Source organism: Miniopterus schreibersii, assembly GCF_964146895.1.
Source record: "Miniopterus schreibersii genome assembly, chromosome: 17".
In the NCBI taxonomy this organism is placed as follows: domain Eukaryota; kingdom Metazoa; phylum Chordata; class Mammalia; order Chiroptera; family Miniopteridae; genus Miniopterus; species Miniopterus schreibersii.
The window spans coordinates 39,401,188-39,422,838 of record NC_138117.1 but is presented as its reverse complement, the minus strand read 5'-3'; the positions used below and the strand labels follow the sequence as shown (position 1 = coordinate 39,422,838).

Sequence of the window (21,651 nt, the reverse complement as noted above, 5' to 3'; positions counted from 1 at the left end):
TGTTGGAGAATGCGGTGTAGACGAGTGGCTAGATGATTTGCTAAGAATATTTGCTTTTGAGTCAGCTGGTGAGCTCCGGTCCCAGGCGGTGCTGAGAGTTGGTGTGCTTTGGGCATTACAAATACCCGCTTACTTATTCATCATTTCATGGCCTTTTCACATTTTATGGAAACATACTTAGTAACTACTTTCAGTAGTGGCTTAAGGATGAGTAGTTTGATTAACCCTTCCCCTCATAATTGGACAGTGTGCTCGTTCCCAGTTTTGCTGTTCTAAGTAACCCTGCAGTGACTGTCTTCATGCCAAAAGTGTCCCTGTCATCCTAAAATCTGAAGGACTTTGAAACACTGGTGAAGCCCATCAAACCAGAGAGAATTCAGAGAGTGAAGGTGTTCTATGCACCTCTTGCAGCTGTAATTAAAGTGCGTTCCCCATGGTGGAGCTGCGACACTGTCAGCCTTAGACAAGTGACAGGGGAGCTGCTCAGGCCCAAGGACTGTGCTGAGCCAGGAGTCCAAACAGAGCGAGGCGTGTTCTTCCAGCCGAGCTGGTCAGCACTTTGCTTTCCTACAGATAAACAGGCCCGCGCACTGTTGTGCAGGCAGCATGATTAACAGAGGAGGCGCCTCGTGCAATTTCCTCTCTGTCAGGCTCGTGTGAACTCGTAACTCTGTGGATAGAAATGTTCTCAGTTATAGGGCTGCTCGATGCAGTGCCAGTCTCCTTGCACATGCATAAAAAGCGACTTTATTAATTTTTAAAAAAGTTTTGAAATAATTTTATACTCACAGAATCATAGGGAGTTCCTTGTACCTATTGCCCACCTTCCCCTAATGATAACATCTTATTACTAAACCATAGTATATTATCAAAACTAAGAAATTGACTTTGGCATATTACTATTAACTAAACTGTCGGCCTTATTTGGAGTTTTTAAATTAATAAACTATTTTAAAGTTATTTCTAGGTTCACAGCAGAATTGAGAGGAAAGTACAAGGGAGTTCACATATACTACCCGCCCTCTTGTCCCCCCCTCACACAGCCTCCCCCATTTTCAGTATCCCCACCAAAGTGGTGCATTTGTTACAGTTGATAAACCAGTATGGACACATCATAATCCCCCAAAGCCCAGAGTTGGCATCAGGGCTCCACTCTTGGTGGTGTACATTCTATGGGTTTTGACAAACATATAAAGACATGTACCCACCATTATAATTAAAAAGCCATCAAATCCCAGTTGAGGGATATACTGTCAAAGACCTTATCAATGCTCCTCAGAACTGCCAAAGTCATCAAAAGTGGGAAAGGCCTGAGAAAGTTTCACATGCAAAGGGAGCCTCAAAAGAAACCACAACTAGATGTAGGATAGAATCCCAGAGTAGGAAAAGGACATCAGGGAGAATCTAAGGAAATCCGAGGGAAGTATGGACTGCAGGTGATACAATGTGTCAATATTGGTTCATTAGTGGTAGAATGCTGCCTGTGATGAGAATATGTATATATGGTGGTTAAGTATGAACTGTAGGTGATACAATGTATCAACATTGATTAGTTAGTGGTAGAATGCTGCCTGTGATGTGAATACATTGTGTCAAGTATGGACTGTAGATGATACAATGTATCAACATTGGCTTGTTAGTGGTAGAATGTTGCCTGTGATGTGAATACATAGGTGCAGCCACTTTGGAAAGCAGTTTGGCAGTTTCTCATGAAACTGAACATACTCTCACCATACAGTCCAGCAGTTGTGCTCCTTGGTATTTAACCAAAAGTGTTTTCTTAATGTTCTTTCCTTTTGCCCACACTGAGTAACTGAGATGATGTAATGAGGAAGTTCAGATGAAGCCCAGGTTCTCGTCTCTTCAATTCCTGGATATTTAAAGCACGTGGGCCCTTATCCCCTCTGAGCCACTAGGGTGGAGTTTCTCTCTTCTGCCCTGCCCTGGCCCCCAGCCTCCTCCCCTACCATTCCTGCTTCCATTTGGTGAAGTTATCCATTTCCCAGGGGGGAGGTTGGGGATGAAAGCAGCTCCTGGTCTTTGTTCTCCTGGGCAGTGCTGCTTCTTTTCTGGAATTGGTTTACTTAGGTTTCTCTGTGTCCTTAGCAGTCTGATGGATTTTTAAAAATGACATGCCATGTCTTAGCCTGAAGCAAAAACACCCCACCCGTGTGATTGCTGACAGTGCCTACTAGGGTGCCTGCACAGAGTGGGGGGCCAGTAAATGCTCACATCGAACCCTCTCCCGCTCACCCTGGTGATAAGGGGCAGGGTGGGTGACTGAGGCAGCAGACTGCTACTGTCACCAGTAAGCTAAGCGGATCCAGCCAACAGGAGCTCTGCCTGCTCTCTGAGAGGGTTTTCTCTATGCAGCATGGCTCACAGGCAGGCAGGGCAGGGCAGGGCAGGGCAGGGCAGGGCAGATGGGTAGACTGTGTCATTGGGAGAAAGAACAGTGTGCAGCGTTGGTGTAAGCCCTTGTCTTACACACAAGCCCTTCCTTTTCTGACATTATACATCGTGGCCCTATGGTCACACTGTCTTAGAATCCAGCCTTGCACTTACTCTCTGTGTGGCGTTGGGCAAGTCGTGTAACCTCTGTAACTTTCCTGTAACATGAGGACAAGGCGGTATCTCTTGTCACTCTACAGATTGTGAGTTGTAAGTGCTTACAATAGGGCTTGGCACATGCATCTCAATTGTTAGTTTTGTCCAGACTGTACCCCGGTTCCTTCCTTTATCTGTTCATCAAAAGATGGTCCTATCTGCACAGTGTCGTCCTCTTTATCTTTATACTAAGACTGTAGGTGCCTGTGACATGTCCCGTATCCTCAAGGAGTCATAGTCACCTCATTCCACTGGTTTGGTATGTTCCTATAAAATCTGCCTGACCACATAGATATGTAACTTATCACAGAACCTCTCACAAGGTCCATTTCCCGTGTAGACTTAGTTCTTCATAGACTCCCCTTTTTGTCCCGGAGTGAGTGTCTGTCCTGCGTGGTGCTGCCCAGCTCTGCAGGACCCGCCCTGCTCTCAGAGCCCATTTCCCTGGACGAGGGCCTGGCCGGACCTGACCTGTGTCTTTCTCCCCTCGTCACTGCTTCCCACCGCCTTTCCTCATTGCTCTGAGATGGCTCCCAGGGCCCCAGGGCTGGGGGAGTTTGCACTTGGGGTCTTTGCTCTGTGTGACTCCAAGTGCCCTGTGAGGTTCCTGATTTCTGGAAAGCAAGTCAGAAGCTTGGTGTGTGAATGTGCAAGTCTGCAAAAAAAAAAAAAAAAATTCAGTCTGAAATCAGCAGTTTTCTAAATCTGTCCATTTTGGAAACTGCTCAGCCAGACTTATTGCTGACCTTGCCTTCTTATTTCTTCAGACTTCTTCCTGAAACAAGGCCTTGGCTTGTTTGACAAATAGCTCTGATCATCTCTCTGCCCGGCTTTCCTCAGTGACGCCTGGCCTTCTCTCCTGTGGCTGTAACCTTGTAGGTGGAGTCGAGCACGTTCTCTCAGGAGGGAAACCAGCCAGACTGTCATCTCGAAGACACTGTTAAATTTAAATTATGTTTGATACATATCCAACACCAACCGAATCCTCAGAAGTTTATACCATGAAGTTGGAGGAATGTATTGCCCGTTGTCAGATTAAAATTTGCTCAACTAAAGTATTTTCATAAAACTAGTGAGAAGTAAGGGAGATTTCAATCGTCGATTTTGTTATCATTGACGAACTTTTCCTAAGTATTCTAGAGGGAGTATGTGATACCACAGTGTAACATTGAGAATATTAAGAGACCACATAAGTATAATAAAGTACTAAGTTTTCATCTGAATTTTTGATGCAAAATATGAAATGTTAAATCTTGAACACGCCTTTTCTGGGCACCCCCCCCCCATGTGTCAGGTGGCAGGGGACGTGAGGACAAAGCCAGGCCTCTGTCCCCAGGCTCCTGAGTCACTAAAGTAACAGCAGGATGTTAAGTGCTATAAGAAGGTTATGTGCTGTGAGCTGGGCCATGGGAACCCAGGAGACCACCTGATTATTTCAACTGTGATTTTTAAAAAGCCATGCTTTAATTGGGTAATATCTTACCCTGTCATGTCAAACCTATAGCTTTTACAACCTGTAGCACCCAGAAAGTTCTCTGGTTGACAGATACCCACAAATCAAGAGGAGCTGGCATAACCCCTTATTGCATTCCTGACGGTTAGGTGGATCCCCACGGCATCCCTATCCCAGTGTGCCACGTAAAGCTGGAGTGAGTCACGCATACAGGAGATACCAGGCAGCTGAGCTCACAGGATGCTTAAGGGGCTTAGGTGAAATCAGCCAGGATGTGTCTGCAAATAACAGATTCCTGGTTGCCCATCTACACTAGTGAGCACGGAAATGGCCTCAGAGGAGCAGAGTTCTTGGAGCACACATTGTACACAGTTCAGGTTCACCCTCTGCTGAGATTCTTGGTGCCCCTTGGAAGGCTGCTCCCCCTGGCATTGCTCACAGTGTCGTGGCGTTCTTTCCGCTGCAGTTCCTCCTGCCCATGAGATAGTTTTGTCTCCATCAGCAAGTTCCACCACAGGGTGGGAGGTTTACGTACTTAGTGTCATAATAAAGACAGGTGGACCATCTCTTTTATACTAACCATCACAGCAGGTATTTTACATATGTTACCTCATTTTCCCCTAAAAATCCCTGTCCTGTAGGCATTGATATTCCCATTTTATAGACAAGAAAACTGAGGCCCAGAGTCCAGTCTACTTACATATCGAGAGTATGTACATGGTGGAGCTGGGGTTTTTCCCTGTCTCTATAGACGGAGCTGCTCTCTTTCCAGAACTGTCACCTCGGGCCAGGCAGAGGGACAGTTTTGCCCCCTTCTCCTGTTTCCTCTTTCCGCTCTGATTATACAAGCCTGCAGCTGTCAGACTCAAGCGAAACCCTTAAGCAGAATGCTGACCGGGGCTCAGCTCAGCAGCCGGAGCACTGTCCAAGTTCAGTGGAAGTCACTGGACCACAGGCAGAGGGCGAAAGGGAAGTGCGGGTGCTTGTTTGGACGTGAGGAGCTTGAGATCCCACGCTCTTCTTCCCCCCCTGAGGCTTGCGTTCGTGGGTGCGGAGAGGGAAGGGCCTTGGCAGGGAAGGGGTGGTCTCGGCCGTTCATTAGTGTCAGAACTGAGATGTGTCTGCTGATACCTCTTGTGCCATCTTCTGCTTCCTTGTGTGCTAGATTTTTAAAGCACTTCTGGAAGAAAAAAGAAATTGGACTGACTTATGTTACATTAAAATCCTGTCTGTCTCATAATGCGCTATATTCTCTGGAAATATTGCATTTTTGACAGCACAAGTGATTACAAAAAAATCAATAATCGGAGGACTCGGAAGAGTCTTCTGAGCTGCAGCACGAAAAGCAATTAGTGCGGATTGATTTACTGTTATTTATTGTGACGAGATAATTGCCAAACCTGTGGTATCCCACGGTTTTAAACATTTATTCTTCTAAATAGTTCAATTTGTTTCTGGCCTGATTTTACAGCAGAGCCAGCTCTCTGCTGTCGCAGGCTGTGGGGTCCTGGCCTTTCCTCTCTGGGTGCAGGGCCCCAGTCTTGCTGTTGTCCCTGCCGTGGCTGATCCTGGACGAAACCCCAACCTTGCGATCTCAGGCTTATAAATTCTGAAGAGTCGGGGCCCGAAGCAATCACAAGGCTGCCCTCTCCTGCACAAACGGTGTGGGTGGCTTTCACCAAAGGCTCGGACTGCGGACCACAGTGTGGAGTGTGCGTGGCCAGTGGACGGGGGGGTGGGGTGGTCTCACCCACAGTGAAAGCATCGCTTCGAGATCTTGGGTGCAAACCTCTAAAGGCCGACTGTCGGGGCCACGAGTCTGCGGAGGTGCGTCCACGTCCCTGTTGCTCTTGCGGAGGCAGGTGTTTTCCTTCCTGGCGCTCTCTGTGCTTCCCCTCATCTGTCCGCTGTGACTGTCTGCATCCTCAGCCTCTTTGTTGAATTCAGTGTGGGGCGCTGACCAGTCCCCCCACCTGGTTCTGTGTGCGTGAGTTCATGTTTACCATTGTGTCCAGTTGGAGAAGGTGGTGAGGGGTCAGTATCCCAGAAGCAAATGCTCTGGAGGCATTTCCTTTATACGCTTTGCCATGTGTGTTATAGTTTACAATCTTGGCTTTTTTCTTACAACTGTGCGTGTTTTTCAACAGCTCTGCAGCCTCGGGGTGCAGGTGCTGTCTTGGCGACTGACCTGAGTGTGCTCCTCTTGCTGCGGCTCAGGCCTGCACGTGGCTCTGTGGGAATGACTCTCAGAGCAGGGGAGGTGCTATGTATGCGTGTGACACATTCCCACCCACAGGCCCGTGTCGTCCTCCAGAACATTCCAGAAGGTTCCCGAGCTTTGCTCATGACCCTGTGTGGGTAACGGGACTGCCAGTTCAGAAATCCGGTGTGATCACGTTTCTCTGATGGAGAGGAAGTTTCTCAGGACGTCAGCCACTGAGTAGGGAGGTCCCTGATTTTGCATGTTTGCTTCTGTGAGTCTCTGGCACCCAGTGCCCCATTGCTACAGTACAACCCTCTGGCAGCGCACAGTCTTCTTCCCGCTAGAGGACAGAGGACAGAAGAGGCAGAGTTCTCCAGAAGTTCCTTAGAGCACGAGTTCCGCGGGGTGTTGGGGGTGTGGTGCAGCATGCGCTGGTCCTCAGACTGCTTGACCACAGGAGCCCCTCCTCCCTTGCTTTCTCTCCATGTGCCTCCCAGCTCTGGGGGTTGGGGAAACAGCTTGGGAAATTCTGGTTATCAGAGAATCCAAAAGTAGAAAAAATAACATGATGAACCCCACATATGTCTACCGTTCCTGTGTCTTCTGGTCACACCCAGAGGTGAAGCCCCTGTTGCCGGGGGCTCCACACTCCTGCCCAGCCTGGGCCTGGCTCCCTCCCATTGCACCCTCTCCTGCCCACTCCTACTTGGCTCAGCACCTGCCCTTCCCTTCTCTTGCACTCCTCCCAGAAAGATGCACGGCCTCACCTCCTTCTGGATTTGCTTTACTTTTTTCTGTGATGTTTGAGGACACCTGGTGGATTATGTACTTGTTTATGATGCTAGTACATAAAGTGTGTGAGGCACTTGGTCTTAGTTTTTGCTCTGTTCTGAGAATGCAGGCTACACTTGATGAATATCTATTCAGTGACCGAGTGAACAGATTTTATAGGACTTTAGTGTAGTACAGTCATCACAGAGGACATCCAGGTGGAGGTGGCTCCCCGTAGCCCAGGGGCACGCATTCAGCATCTCTTTTGTTCCTGGGCGCTGCTTGTCTTCCTTGTTCTCGGTTCACTGCGTGGCCTTGCGTGTTTGTCACTTCCCTTCTCTCATAGTAGCTAGCGAGGGGCAGTGAGTTAGGATGAGATAAAATAATTGCTTTAGAAGTGAAGTGCTCAGTCATGGGGTAGCCAAGCCTGGGCCCAGGGTCATGGGATTCTGTAACTCTCCAGCACAGTTGACCCTGCTGTGAGTTGGGCCTGCATCCTGGGGAGGCCCAGCGCACCCCACCAGGAGTCGCTCTCTCTGCAGAGAGCGGATTTACTATCTGTAAGTGTATTGTTTTCTTATGGCAGGCGCAGTAAGCCTGGCTTCATTATTGTATTATGTTCAAGAAATGTCTCAGTGGAGATGCCATCAAAGGGAGTGCCTGCAGTCTTTTTCTGGTGTGTTCTTTGGGAATCTGGAAATGCAGGCATGTGGATCTTCAGTTCCCCACATCGTTAACTCGGTCAGATTTGCAGTTGGAACACTTAGCAGGCTATTCTACGGCTGCCAGATCGGGGGCTGTGCAGAGCCAGGCCTCCTGGGGAGTAGGGGGGCCAGGGGAAGAAAAGGTGAGTAGCTGGTGCTACCAAAACTTTGCCCGCTAGAAATACTACCATGAAAATAGCACCATCTTGTTAATCCTGTGATTGGAAACAAAAAGTCATTTGCAAAATTGAAATACATTATAACCGGGAAAGTTGTAGAAATTGCCTGTCTCATCTACTGCAGGGGGGAGAGTGGCTGAAGTGGTGCTTGTTTGCAGTGTGGGCCTGTGGTCAGTGGCTGAGGAGAGTGGGCTTTGGGGTCACACAGACCTTAGCTCACAGCCCGGTTCAGTGGGTGACCTTAGCAAGCCTCTCAGCCTCCCGGCTTCTGCACCCCCATCTTTAGAGTGAGAATTGCTGTTTCCTCCCTGGTGATAGACGGACGATCATCGTGCATTCCAGTTCCCCTCCTTCCTGCAAATGGAAACATGGAAATTCTCAAGTCCCAAATGTAAGTATTTAGGCAGAGGAACCCCACTCCTTCTTTCTCTTTAAATGAGGCTGTTTGCCCTGAGTTTCTGTGGCTGCACAGTCAGTGATACAGTCTGACAATCACCTCCCTGCAGGCCACTCCATCTACATCATCAGTCCTTGAGAGGATATGTGCCCAAAGCTGCACAGCCATCAAGCAGTCCAACCTCAGATGAGCCCAGGTCTCTCTGGCCCTAGAAACCCGTGACACTCAATGATCTGGAGAAATGTCTTGGGCCACAAAGCTCCCCATGGCAAATGGGGAAGCATGATAGTCTCAAGGTCCATCCACGTTGTCACAAATGGCAGTATTTCATTCTTCCTGATGGTTGAGTAATATTGTATTGTGTATATGGATAACATCTTCTTTGTCCAGTTATCTAGTGAAGGACACTTTGGTTGTTTCCATTTCTTGGTCTCTGTGAATAATGCTATGAACGTAGGCGTGCATATATCTTTACAAATAAATGTTTTCAAATCTTTCAGGTAGATACTCAGAAGAGGGGTTGCTGGGTCATGTGGTAGAGCTATTCTTAATTTTTGAGGAGTCTCCATACTGTTTCCATAGTGCTCTACCAGTCTGCGTTCCCGCCAGCAGTGAGTGAGGGCTCCTTTCTGTCCACAGCCCCTGCAACACTTGTCTTGTTGACAACAGCCATTCTGACAGGCGTGAGACGGTATCTCACTGTAGTTTGGATTTGCATTTCTTTAATGGCTGGTGAAGTGGAGCGTCTTTTCATATATTTGTTGGTCATTTTATGTCTTCTTGGGAAAAGTGTCTCTTCAGGTCCTCTGCCCATTTTTTAATTGGGTTGTTTGATTTTTTGTTAGTGAGTCATATGAGTTCTTTATATATTTTAGTTATTAACCCCTTACTGGAAATGTTGTTTGCAAGTATCTCCTCCTGTTTGGTTGGCTGACTTTTTGTTCTGTCGACGTGTCTTGCTGTGCAAAAGCCTTTCAGTTTGATGCAGTCCCCCTGAGAATATCACGCTAAGGGAAACAAGTCAGACGGAAAAAGTCAGGAAGTCACCCTAGGACCTCACTCACGTGTGGAATATAAAACGGAAAACAACAAATGAGCAAATAAGACAAACAAAAACTCACAGACACAGACAACAGTGTGGTGGTTACCAGAGGGGCGGGATGGGGGGTAGTAAAGGGTAAAGGAGGTCAAGCAAGATTTGACTTTGGGCGGCGAACACACAATGCAAGGTACAGATGATGTATCTTAGAATCATACACTTGAAACCTGTGTAATCATACTAACCACTGTCACCCCAGTAACTTGAAAAAATGGTGGGGAGCATCTGTTCCGATTGTTGTTTTCCCCGAAACAGAATCCAGGTAAGACCTCAGCTCTCGCTTCAGCCTGTTCTTTCCAGGCTCTGATTTAGACAAAGTTGCCTCATGAGTCTCAGAGGCAGCTGAATTAAATCTGGGACAGGGCAGAGCCCTGAATCAGAACTTCTCAAGAGCTGGGCGGGCCCAACGCGTCCCCTGTCCCCGCTGTGTACTTCTCAGGGTGACTCAGTGCTAGCTTGCATTTTAGGGAGTGGGCGGCTGCCTCAGACATTCATGAGAAACCTCCATTACAGCGTATGCGCTCTCCAGGCCGGAGACACGCTCTGACCTCGCTTGCCCTCTTTTCGGACATTTGGGATTACAGACGGGATGTTCGTACATCATTCTCTATCAACGGAAACTCGTCACACAGGTGAAAGAAAATAAACCCGAAAGCACCTGACGTGTCAGAGAACAAGTGTCGTTGTTAGTGTTACTGATATTAATAACGGTGGCCACTGGGTGCTGCTGTGCATTATTCTAGGCATTTTACATGAGTATCTGTCATCCTCATAACAGCCTCGTGAAGAGAGGTTTTTCCTCTGTTTTGACATTTGGTTTTATTCTGTATTGGTTTCAGGGGTACAGCAAAGTGGTCAGACATTTGTAATTTACAAGTGAGGGAGGGTTTTCCAAGTCACGTGTCTACCCACTTAGTCCTGTTTCTTACTTCACTGTTCTTGGCGGGAAGTAGAACGTACACCGAGAATGTTACACGTACACCCGCGGTTAGGGACGGTGTGTGTGACGTGAGCACTTAATTTAGGTTGCAACAATTTTAGGGCCTTTTTCTGCACTTTGGATCCAAATTCCCCTGGACACCAGTGAGACCTGTGCTTGGCCTGCTTCAGCTTGGCCTCTGTCTCTGTGTTGAGTGGGTTGTTCACTAGTCGTTAACCGAGGTAATGAAATGGTGACTTGTGGCCGCAGGTTTAACCTCACTAGTCATCCAGAACCTTCTTTCTTGTCATTTACCTTTTCTGTCCTCTGCAGAGAGCAGTGGGCCCATCTCAGAGGGGCAGGCTCCCATTTTCACCTGTGAGCCTTGATGTCCTTGTGTGACCATCAGGCCATTCTTGGTCACACACTGGAATTCACAACCTCACCTGGCAGAGCTTCCCCGCCTGCTGTGTATGGAGCAGAGCACCCTCTCCTTATGCCAACAGCTGTCCCATGCTTCGCAGTTGGTCACCAATGTCACAACTGTGGACATTTCTTGGCACTTTTTAAAAAAATCTTTATTGTTGAAAATATTACAGATGTCCCCTTTTTACCCCCATTGATCCCCTCTACCCCACATCCACCCCAACCCCGGGCCTTCCCCATACCAGTGTCTGTGTCCATGGGTTATGTTTAAAACATGTAAGTTCTTTGATTAATCTCTCCCCACCTACTCCCCCATCCCCACCTTCCCTTTGAGATCCCTCAGTCTGCTCCCTGCTTCTATGTCTCTGGATCTGTTTTGTTCCTCAGTTTATTGTACTCATTAGATTCCACATATGAGATCATATGGTACTTGTCTTTCTCTGCCTGGCTTATTTCACTCAGCATAATACTCTCGAGGTCCCTCCATGCTGTCCCAAAGGGTACGAGATCCTTCTTCCTTACAGCTGTGTAGTATTCCATGGTGTGAATGTCCCACAGCTTTTCTACCCACTCATCTACTGATGGGCACTTGGGCTGTTTCCAGATCTTAGCTATTGTAAACTGTGCTGCTATGAACTTAGGGGTGCATATATTCTTTCTGATTAGTGTTTCAGGATTCTTAGGATATAGTCCTAGAAGTGGGATCACTGGGTCAAATGGAAGTTCAGTTTGATGGTTTTACATGTTCCTCTAGGTCCCTTTCTTGATGCTGATGGGAAATTGGATTGACCTCTCTCTAATGCCATTAGGTGTCTTCTAACCCATTTCACATGTGAGTTGGGACTTCCAGTCAGTCCTCTAATGTTTTCTTTCTTTCTGTGTGAAGAACCAGAACAGTAAATCCTCGCCCTGCCAGGCGTGGCTCAGCGGTTGAGCATTGACCTAGGATCCAGGCGATCAGGGTTCGATTCCCATTCAGGGCACATGCCCGGGTTGCCGGCTTGATCAATGACTCTCTCATCATTGAGGTTTCTATCTCTCTCTCTCCCTCTCCTTTCCTCTCTCTGAAATCAATAAAGATATATTTTTTTTAAAAAAAGAAAAAAGTAAATCCTCAAACTGTGAAAAAGTAAAATTTTCATGCCTTCTGGAATAAGTCTGTGAACGTTTGAGCCTCAGCAAATTTGACTACACTTTTTTTCAACTCAGATTGAAGCTCTTTAACGTGCCTTTTGAGAAAGAGCCTTTGCATCATTGAAACATCATTGAAACGTGACCGTAGTCCAGCTTCTGCCCTTTGCTCTCCCTGCCCTGCCCTTTGTCCGTAGCATGTAACTGACTCTTCTTTCTCAGTAAGGCCACTGTTGCCCACACCCCTAGAGGCAGGACAGTGGACACTTGTCAGGCCCTATCTTGTTGCATTTCTTAGTCCACTTGACTCAGTCCTTCCTCGCTCCACGAGGGACATTGTTCCCTGGATTCTGTGGCTCCAGACCCCCAATCCTGCTACCTGCTGTCATCTTCCTTCCCTGTGAGCTCATCCTCCGTTCTGTCCCCACTTCCCAGGGTGCTGTCCTGTTGCACCTCCTCCCCTTGTATTCTTGCAGAGGGGGAGCGCCATCCTAGGGCTTCTGCTCGCTGTCTGTGCTCAGATCTGTATCCACAGCGCAGAACTTTCCTCTGAGTTTTACACTCACATCTCCAGCCACTTTCTGGACCTGCACTCTGGAGTGTCCTGAGTTCTGTCTTCTCGCCCCCTCTCTCGCAGCCGGCGGTGTGCCTCCCTCCTGGCATCCATTCTGGAAGCGAGGACTCCTGCAGCCCTCTGCTCTCCGCAGCACCTCCGTCCGCAGGCCTGCGGCTTCCACTTCCTCCATCTCTTTGGAGCACTTTCTTCTTTCTGTGCTTTGTTCCTCTCTCGTTTCAGGCCCTTCATGTCTCTTGTCTGAACCACTGCAACAACTGGTGAATTGGTTTCCTGCCTCCAGTCTTGTTCCTTTCAAATCCACCCTCCATTAATTTGCAGAGTGGTACTTGTAAGTGTGAAGCTGGCATGCCACCCCCTGCTTGGCACCCGCCGAGACTCGCATCACCTGAAGTCGCTTTCCTGACACAGCGTACACCCCAGGGTGGTCTGGCGGCTCTCCAGCCTCGTCAACTTCCTCCATCCCCCTCCTCATGGCAGGAATCCTGCTTACGCTTCTCCCAGCCCACCATAGGATTGCTCATTTTTGGAAGTGATCTGGGCTGTCTTATGTCTAGGAAATCAAAGAAGACCAAACCATGTCCCTCCAGGGGCTCCCTGGCAAGATGGATGCTCAGAAAATAGTGGCAAGTGGGAAATCAAATCATCCCTTTATTGCTGGCTGAGCCTGGCGCCCAGATCCAGTGCAGACCAAACGGTCAGCCTGCGAGACTGTGAAACTCTGGGCCCATTTCTTAACCCTCTGTACTTCAGTTTCTTAATCTGTGAAATGGGGGTAATAACAGTACCTCCCACATGAGGTTGTGGTGAGACACACAGGAATTAATCTGCGTGAGACACTTGGAACTATCTGCTGTCATGGTAGCAATCCGCAAACGTTAGTAAGATACTGATAATTATGTTAAATCGTTAGTTTGGTTAATTCCAGTGTACCGTTGGATAGTAGGCGTGGCGGTGAGTTCACCACCTTGCTTTTGACCCACTTTCTTTTTGGACCACAGGGAGCACTTGGTGCTGTTTCACGTGAACTGGACAGACCACTGTAGCCCGCTTCTCATCCACGGCCAGGTTCTGGCCTAAGGCTCACGACATATAATGTCCCTTTTGAGTTTCATGATTTAGTTTGCCTCAGTAGCATTTCATCTTTGCCGTTGGTATTGACATCTAAAAACTCCTAAGTATGTGGAGAAGCACCGCCCCCTATTCATCGGTGCGCCCCAGGGCGAGAGCGTGGAGCCTGGCTCAGAGTAGGGTGGGTGAATGCATTAACAAAGCCGTCGGACTTTATGTGTGGCAGTGGGCGCAGGGGTGTTATCTGCTCCCGCCTTCGCCCACGACAGCCCCAGCAGACCTCCTGCTGAAGCGTGGCAGCTCCTCAGTCACCACACTTAGGGAGAGGGGACCCAGGCAGGACTTAGGTGCTGATTGAGTCCCTGTAAAGGTTTTGGTGGGCATAAGGTAGTAGAAGCAAACCGATGACAGAGAAAGACGGGAGGTTTTTCCTCCTGAAACCCCAGAGCCGTTGAGCAGTACAAGGGGCCGCGGGGGTTGAGCTCCCTGCATCCAGCAGGGGCTAAGCTCACAGACTGTCAGAGGCCACAGAGGAATGTCTCCTCCTGGAGGGAAGCTTGGTCGAGGTCAGCCTTTGGAAGCGTCCCTTCCAACTGTAAGGATTGAAGATTTCCGTAGAAGTCAGTAGCTTGGGAAGTGATGTCCCGTTGGGGCTCACCTGCACATTTTTTGCCTATCTGCTCATGTTTTGGCAGTTTTTCCTCTCGTCAGCAGTTCTACCAAGGAGAGGGCGTGGGGAATAAAAGGAGTTGAAACTCTCATGAGGCAGTTTACTGTCTTTCCCACAGAAGGCTGAAATTGGCTCTCGAGCCTAAGTTAGGTTTGTGAGACAATTTCTCACTGTCACCGTTCCTTCCTGCCTCTGTGCCCCCAACCCCTCAGCACTGGCAGTGTGTTTCCGGTGGTTCTTTCGGATGTTTGTGTAAGTGCTAGTGTTCCAAACATAATTGCATAATATTTGCTAATTTAGGGATGGATGTGCTTGAAAATGTTTTAGCTTTTATTTTTACTTTGCAGATAATCACATGGCATTTTAGACTGTATTCTCTGCTCGGTAGATAGATGAAGGAGATCAACTAATTTTTGCCTTTGTTCCAGGTCCTTTTGTTTAGTAAACCCCAGTGGGCCAAACCACAGAGTCCTCTGTGAAAGACCCAGCATAGCTCATGCAGTGTAGCAAAAAGCATCCCGACCCACTTGTGGCCTTGACCTAGGCTGGGGTCCCTGGGGAGGTTTCGGAGCAGTGTGGGTCATCAGATCTACTTCCCTCCTGGGAGCAGCAGCATGGCCCTCATGGCCTGGACGGCGCCTTTCTCTGTCCCGGAGCAACAGACTGAAATGAGCAGGGGCAGCTTCTTGGAGAGGTTTCCCAGGAAGCCTGCGCAAGACTCAGAAGTTAGTTGAATAGTGAGAGAGAAGTCTAGGAGGCGCTCAGGTTTCTCTCTGGGTGATCAGCTGATTTTGTAGAGAGGTAGCGGGTCTGAAATGGGCATGTTTATTTGGAGGTGTCTGCAAAGCATCCCTGCAGAGACACCTGCAAGACGACTGAAAACTCCTATCTGTGGTTCAGGAAAAATCATAACTGGCTATGTAGACCCAGCAATCAATAGTGTGGACATGGTGGTTGGAGACATAGCAGGAGAACAAAACAGGTCCAAGGACAGACCGTGGAGAAAGCCAGCATTTAACGTTAGGCCTGGGAAGGGGGTCTGGTGAATTCACTGGGACGGTTCGCAGCACAGGGAGAGCCTGGTGAGCGCCACGTCACCATGTAGCAGATGTCACTGTGGGGATCGCAGCCGGCTAACGATGATGGGGTGTGATGAGGTCTGAGAAGAGCACTGCCTGTCCTGCAGGGGTGGTTAGCCTAGGGGATCACCCAGCCCCGAGAAAGGGAGGTGGACCCTGAGGGCCCACCAGTCGGACATGCTCTTTAAGACTGCGAGGTGGGCGGGGCCTAGGAGACGGAATAGTGACTTAACAAAGGACAAGGTGGACAGCAGTTTTCTTTTCACTTCCTTCCCGCCCTCTCTCCGTCCCTTCCCCCTCTTTACCTCTCTCTCTCAATGGGAAGACTTCAGCACCTCTCTGGACTCCTAGGGAGAAATCATGAAAAAGGGGCTGATTAAAGTGTCAGAGGAGAGAGGACACTTTCCTTGCTTGCTGGCCACTTGACCTTCGCTGAGGCACTGCTGCTCGCTTAGCCCTTCAGGTAACAGCGGCAAAAGGTTAATGAGTTGGACCCTTGAGGAGTCAGGGTGGTTTTGAGGTCTTGGACACAGTGGTGCATCAGCTCCCACAGGCACAGCATGAGCTGTGTACAGTATCCAATAAAAACAGTAAGTGCTAGTTTCTGTGGCATCTTAGAGATCAGTTTATGTTACGTCATTTAATTCTCACAACCTTACAAGGGGACGTCGTTATCACCATTTGACTGGTGAGAGGCCCAGTGCTCAGAGAAATCTCACCACCTGCTGAGGCTCCATCTCTGGTCATGCCAGAGGTCAGATGAACTTGTCCCATCTGGATCCCCTGCACCGTGCGCTGCTCCATGCTCTCCGGTTAGACCAGGAAGCTGCTCATGGTTCCAAATGGGCCCGGAGTGCAAACCTGGGGTTTCTCTAGCACTCTGCTGGAACGCTGTACAGCACATGGTTTGGAGAGACACTTTGATATTGTCCCAGCCAGGAGTAAGGACGTGGGGTATGACAGTGACCGGATGACCCTCCATCGCCCAGCCCATGGCCAGGTCTCCTGGGCTCCCCCACAGGTCTCAGCAGCACCCTTTCCCCCTTGCCACTCTGAGTGCCTGGTGCTTCGGCAGTGTGCCAGGTGGCTGTGGAAAGACTGCAAAGCCTGTTTGTGTCCTTACCCTGAAAGTGCCAGGTCTTAACCAGGTGGGGTGGGGTGGGGGTGGGGGCAGGAGCATGGGAATAGGGTTTAACACCTTGCTAACCGACTACTTCGAGCTAGAACTTGCCCATGTGGCCAGCTGCTTTTCCATTGTGACGAGTCACCAAGGTGTTTAAAATTACTTAAATTAATTTAAGTGCAGTCATGAGTTGTCTTGTGACTGGTCAGCAATGTTCAGACACGGAAACGTGTGTATACTTGTGACGGGTCAGCAAACTGATAACAAATGGATTTCCCTAATGGTGGACTGCGTTGGGTGACACCTGTGTAAGGCAGGTGCTTACAGGTAAATACTATGCAGGAAATAATTTAAAGAAGCAAGTACATCAGGAAATTAATTGTAAGGGGCCCTGTTTTGAAAGGCATTCAATTTTTTTTTTTTTTTTTTTTTTTTTTTTAATCTTCATTGATTTCAAAGAGAGGAAGGGAGAGGGAGAGAGAGAGATAGAAACATCAATGATGAGAGTCATTGATCCGCTGCCTCCTGCACACCCCCTACTGGGGATTGAGCCCACAACCCGGGCATGTGCCCTGACCGGGAATCGAACCGCGATGTCCTGGATCCTAGGCTGACGCTCAACCGCTGAGCCACGCCCGGCCAGGTGGCATTCAATTTTTAAAAGGCGATAAAATAATTGTATTGCTTTTTTAAAAAATTTCCTTGTTCAGCAAGAACTGTAAATTCTGGGGTGAACAAAAAAAGATGTGAAATAAATGAAAGCCAAATTTGAAAAGGCCCCCTCCTAGTCTGGGAACACCTGGCCTGTCACTTGGTTGGTCCTGTAGAGGCAGGACTCAGCATCCCATGGTCATGTTTTCCTTAGAGCTACCCCAATGGGATGGGCCTGCTCACCTCAGGCTTTTGGGGTCTCAGACACACACGGATGGGAGAACAGTGACAGCGGACACTGGAGGAGCTGTGCCTGCCCCTTTTCCATAGGGCTTGGTCTCGGCTGGGGCTCGCCTTTCCCTAACCGTCCTTCTTGTCCCTGCAGCCTTTCCGCTGTGCCCACTGCCATTACTCGTGCAACATATCGGGCTCCCTGAAGAGGCACTACAACAGGAAGCATCCCAACGAGGAGTACGCCAATGTGGGCGCTGGGGAGCTGGTGGCCGATGCACTCGTCCAGCAAGGTAGGCATGTGCTGGCCCGGGGCCCTGCTCAGTCCTGCCAGGCCGCGCTTCTGCTGAGAGAGCTGTCACACTGATCATTTAATCCTGATCCCTGAACGTTGTTAATTCTTCATCATCACCATGTCACCCCCTTTCTCCCCAGTACTGTTTACCACCCTTCCTTCCTTGTTGGCAGGATCACATTAGAGCAACCTCAGTGGAAATATGAAATGAAAAAGTGATAATGTGCCCACAGACCCCCCCCCCCCCCCCCCCCCCCCCCCCCGTTCATGCTCAATTATCTGCATTGCCTTCTCCTGGGGCCCAGGTGTTCATTTTGCGTAAATGGAAGGTCACGGCTTGCTCTCTTGATTAACGTGGACATGTCGTTCCCCTTTGTTTTTTTAATTGTACTTTCTAAGGGCTCTCTGTAACACAGCACCAGGGGACAGTGCCTCATCTATCCGTGCTCCTGTGGGTAAACACTGTAGGGTTTCCAGGTTTTTCTCTTATTACAATTGTAAAGAATACTGTGGTAAACATATTTATAGGTGAGCTTCTTTAGAGTACCCAAAAATATTTATTGAGTCCTCAGATTACTTATCCTGAAAAGGAAAAACCATTCAGAACATTTAAACTAAAGAGAATGGATGAAACCTCTAATATTATTGAGAAGTTTGGAGGGTTTCTTTTGCTTCTATTTTCAATAAGTAATCATGTATTCCCACTTGAGAGGGTTTAGCACATACACTATCGCCATACAGAGAAATGCCATTGTATTTATATGTGCACTTTGTTAATTCAACTAAAAAATGGTTGCAGCCTGCAGTATTTCAGCTGCTACTCTTTCCCGAGTCCTGTGTCTGTGTGAAGCCGAAGACAGTTCTAGACATTTCCCCCCATAAACAGGGCTGTGGAATTGCAAACTCTGAGATGCTCAGTTTTCTGATGCGGCGTGAAGCTCCACTTGCTGGAATCGCCATAAAATGCATCTTAATGTAAAACAAATGAATTGACTGTATCCTTCAGCGCTTTCCGTGACAGGGCTGATGTATGGAAATGGGTGAACAGCATAAAAGACTCAGTAATTTTACAGCCATCCATCTGGAGTGACGGGGCGCCTGCGTGCCTTCTGTTTTCTTCAAAGGCAGTCTCGTGGAGCAGGACGGGAGGTGGGCATGGGTCTGCGTTAGCTGGGCACTTCGGCTGGTTACCAAACCTCTACACCCCAGGCCCTTCACCTAAGAGTGGAGTCCCCAGGCGCCACCTCGTGTGATGGTGGACAGGATGGAATGAGAGGACGCCGGTTCGGCATGCAATATGTTTTTATTCCTTTCTTTTGTAGTGTTTTTCTGAAATTATCTAAGACCTCTAGAACAGCTGCATCATTTTTGACAATGTTGGGGAATCACAGAGGAGAGAATGGATGTCTTAGAGTCACAGTAAATAACAGAGTAGCAGACTAGAGATCCCTTTAACGTCCTTCACTCCCTTGGGTGGGATTGGCAGGAAATAGACGTTTACTGTGGCTGCTGGGACAGGCGTGGGCATCAGATTGATAATACGGTCATTGCTCGGGGCTTCCGAGTTTTCATCATTGCCTTGTAGAGAATGTGCTGAAGTCAAAGTGTTTCATGCTTTAAGTTTTCAGTTAACTTTCTAAGACTCTCTAGAGTAAGTTGGCATTCCCTAACAGGGTCCAGATTTCATTTTTAATCTCTGCAGGGGTATTTTTGGTTTTCTTTTTTGATATGTATATATTAGATGTATTTCATATATATATGTGTGTGTGTTACCATCCCCTCTGCAAAGGGACATGTTGAGGAAAAAACAACTAAATGTCTGTTGACCCTTAAGAGCCTGTGTTTTGGTGGGAGAACAGTCCCTGAAATGGGGTAGCTGGTTGGCCATGAACACAAATGAGAAATGTCAGGAGCACGAAGCCTGCCCTGTTCTCCTGTCTGGGAGAGGGAAAGAGAAGGGAAGAGGCAGAAAGTGGGACTGGGTAAAATTCTGGGCTTGAAAATGCCCAGTCACTTGGTACCACAGAATTTTTCATTTTCTTTTGATTAATTTCAGGTAGTTGTCCCCATCCCCACAGGGTTTATTTTCTTATCCTACTCCTTAAAAAATATCCTCACAGGACTGTAATTTCTTGTGTGATGCAGAGGACTGTGTTAAAATGATAACATAGTGAGGAACCATGAATAGAATGTTTTTCTCCGAATGATGTTATAGTCTCCATAAAGCAAGTGCAGAGATTCCTTGTTTAAACGGTGTCACAGAGTGACACGGCAAAGCCATCGACTGCTGGCGAATACTCTCCTGCCCACTGTGCTTGGCGACGTGGGAAGGGTGCCAGTGTGAGCTGCAGAGGAGCTGGGAGAAGGCCTCAGAGGCTGAGATGTGCCCTCTTGGACACTCTACCCCTTGTAGGTTTCTGTGGGAAGGGACTATGGTGTTTTCCAGAGTTGGGGTATTTTCAGCGGGCTCCAGAAGCCCCTGGAATGTGTGCTGTTAATGCTTAACACCTGGCTCCCCCAGCAGCCGGGGCAGGGGAACCTGTTTTGTAGCATTTGCCAATTTCTGTGGTGTAAATAGTTCCACCATGGCCAATTTTAAGCTACTAGTGTGGTGTCACTGAACTGGGAAGATGTGCATAGCAGGCTGGTGAGCTGGTTCCAGACAGGTCCAGAACAGCTCCTGTTCTGAGGGCACAGGGAAGGGCAGATGACCAGCCCAGGCCATGGAGTGAGCAGGTGGCTGAGCCCAATGCAGTTCTGGATAGAGTCTGATTCCTTACCTTTCATGGGCTGATGTCCCTGAAGTTTGTTAAAGAGGAGGAAGAGAGGCCAGGGGCAAGGGGAGGGGCATGGTCCTCCTGTAAGGTGCCTTTTGGTTCTCATTTGCTAGAGGTCACGTGATAACCTGTTGAAAGGCCACACACACAGGGTGCTGTTTACTTTCTCTTATTTCTTTGTTTTCAGGTCTACGGGCTTATCTTACTCTAGGCTGACTCTAGGACCTCCTTTCTTTTTCTTCTGCTTCCCCGAGGTTGTAAGGAGGCTCTCAGATCCCACGATTTGGGGGAGTGTGTGAGGGGACCAAGAGGGATGGGGGAGACCTTGCTTGAGTTCCATTTACCAAATTGCCCACATTGGGTTCTGGACATCAGCCTGTCCAACAATAAAATGCACGTTGCCTTTCTCTGCTGTATGTTCCCTTACACAGTTTTTCTTGTGGATCTTGCGGGAAGTGGGGCTGGGGTTTAGGATGGGATTCAGATATCCTTGTGTCCCAAAGCCATGTCTGACAGTGTGCCAAGTCACCGGGAACCCTCTACCTTGGTGCTCACCTGTGATTCCCACTTGATCACTACCCTGTGTGCATTTGCTGGTTCTGAGCTGTGCTCTGGCTGGGCCCTTGGACAGGCACTGAATTAAGAGACTATGGGCCTGGCCGGGTGTGGCTCAGTGGTTAAAGCATCGACCTAGGATCCAGGTGATCAGGGTTCGATTCCCGGTCAGGGCACATGCCTGGGTTGCAGGCTGCAGCCGATCAATGACTCTCTCATCATTGATGTTTCTATCTCTCTCGCTCCGTCTCCTTTCCTCTCTCTGAAATCAATAAAGATATATTTTTTAAAAAAAAGAGAGGCTATGGGAGGTGAGCATGTCACCCAAGTCCGATTCCAGATTTCAGTTGTTAATCTTGTGAAATCAGGCTGCTCTGCACCACTCTCCTTTGATAGCTGAGCTGCGTCTGTTCCACAGACTCGGCAAGGGTCTAACAACACAGTTTATTATCTTTCGGTTCCAAAGGTCAGAGGTCCAAGATGGGTCTCACAGATAAAGTCAGGCTTGCTAATGAGTCTGTACTCCAGGAGGCTCTGAGGGAGAATCCGTTTCCTGGCCTTTCCCAGTGTCTAGAGGCTCCCTCACTCCTTGGCTCCAGCTCCTTCTCCACCTTCAGAGCCCGCCATGGCCCGCAGAGTCTCATGTCCCACCATGAGGACCTTCTCTCCTGCCTCCTTCTTATAGGGTCCCTTGTGGTTACATTGCCCTCCTCCAGGTATTCCAGAATCATCTCCC

At 48.6% G+C, this 21,651-nt stretch overlaps 1 protein-coding gene across 1 annotated transcript in view; it reads left to right on the top strand.

The window, feature by feature from the left end:
- Positions 1–21,651, top strand: part of ZFAT (zinc finger and AT-hook domain containing) — a 133,652-nt gene that overhangs the window by 85,765 nt on the left and 26,236 nt on the right. The window contains exon 12 of the mRNA XM_081116469.1: positions 17,443–17,581. Coding sequence (XP_080972595.1) covers positions 17,443–17,581 — 139 coding nt within the window. The remainder of the gene's footprint in view (positions 1–17,442; positions 17,582–21,651) is intronic.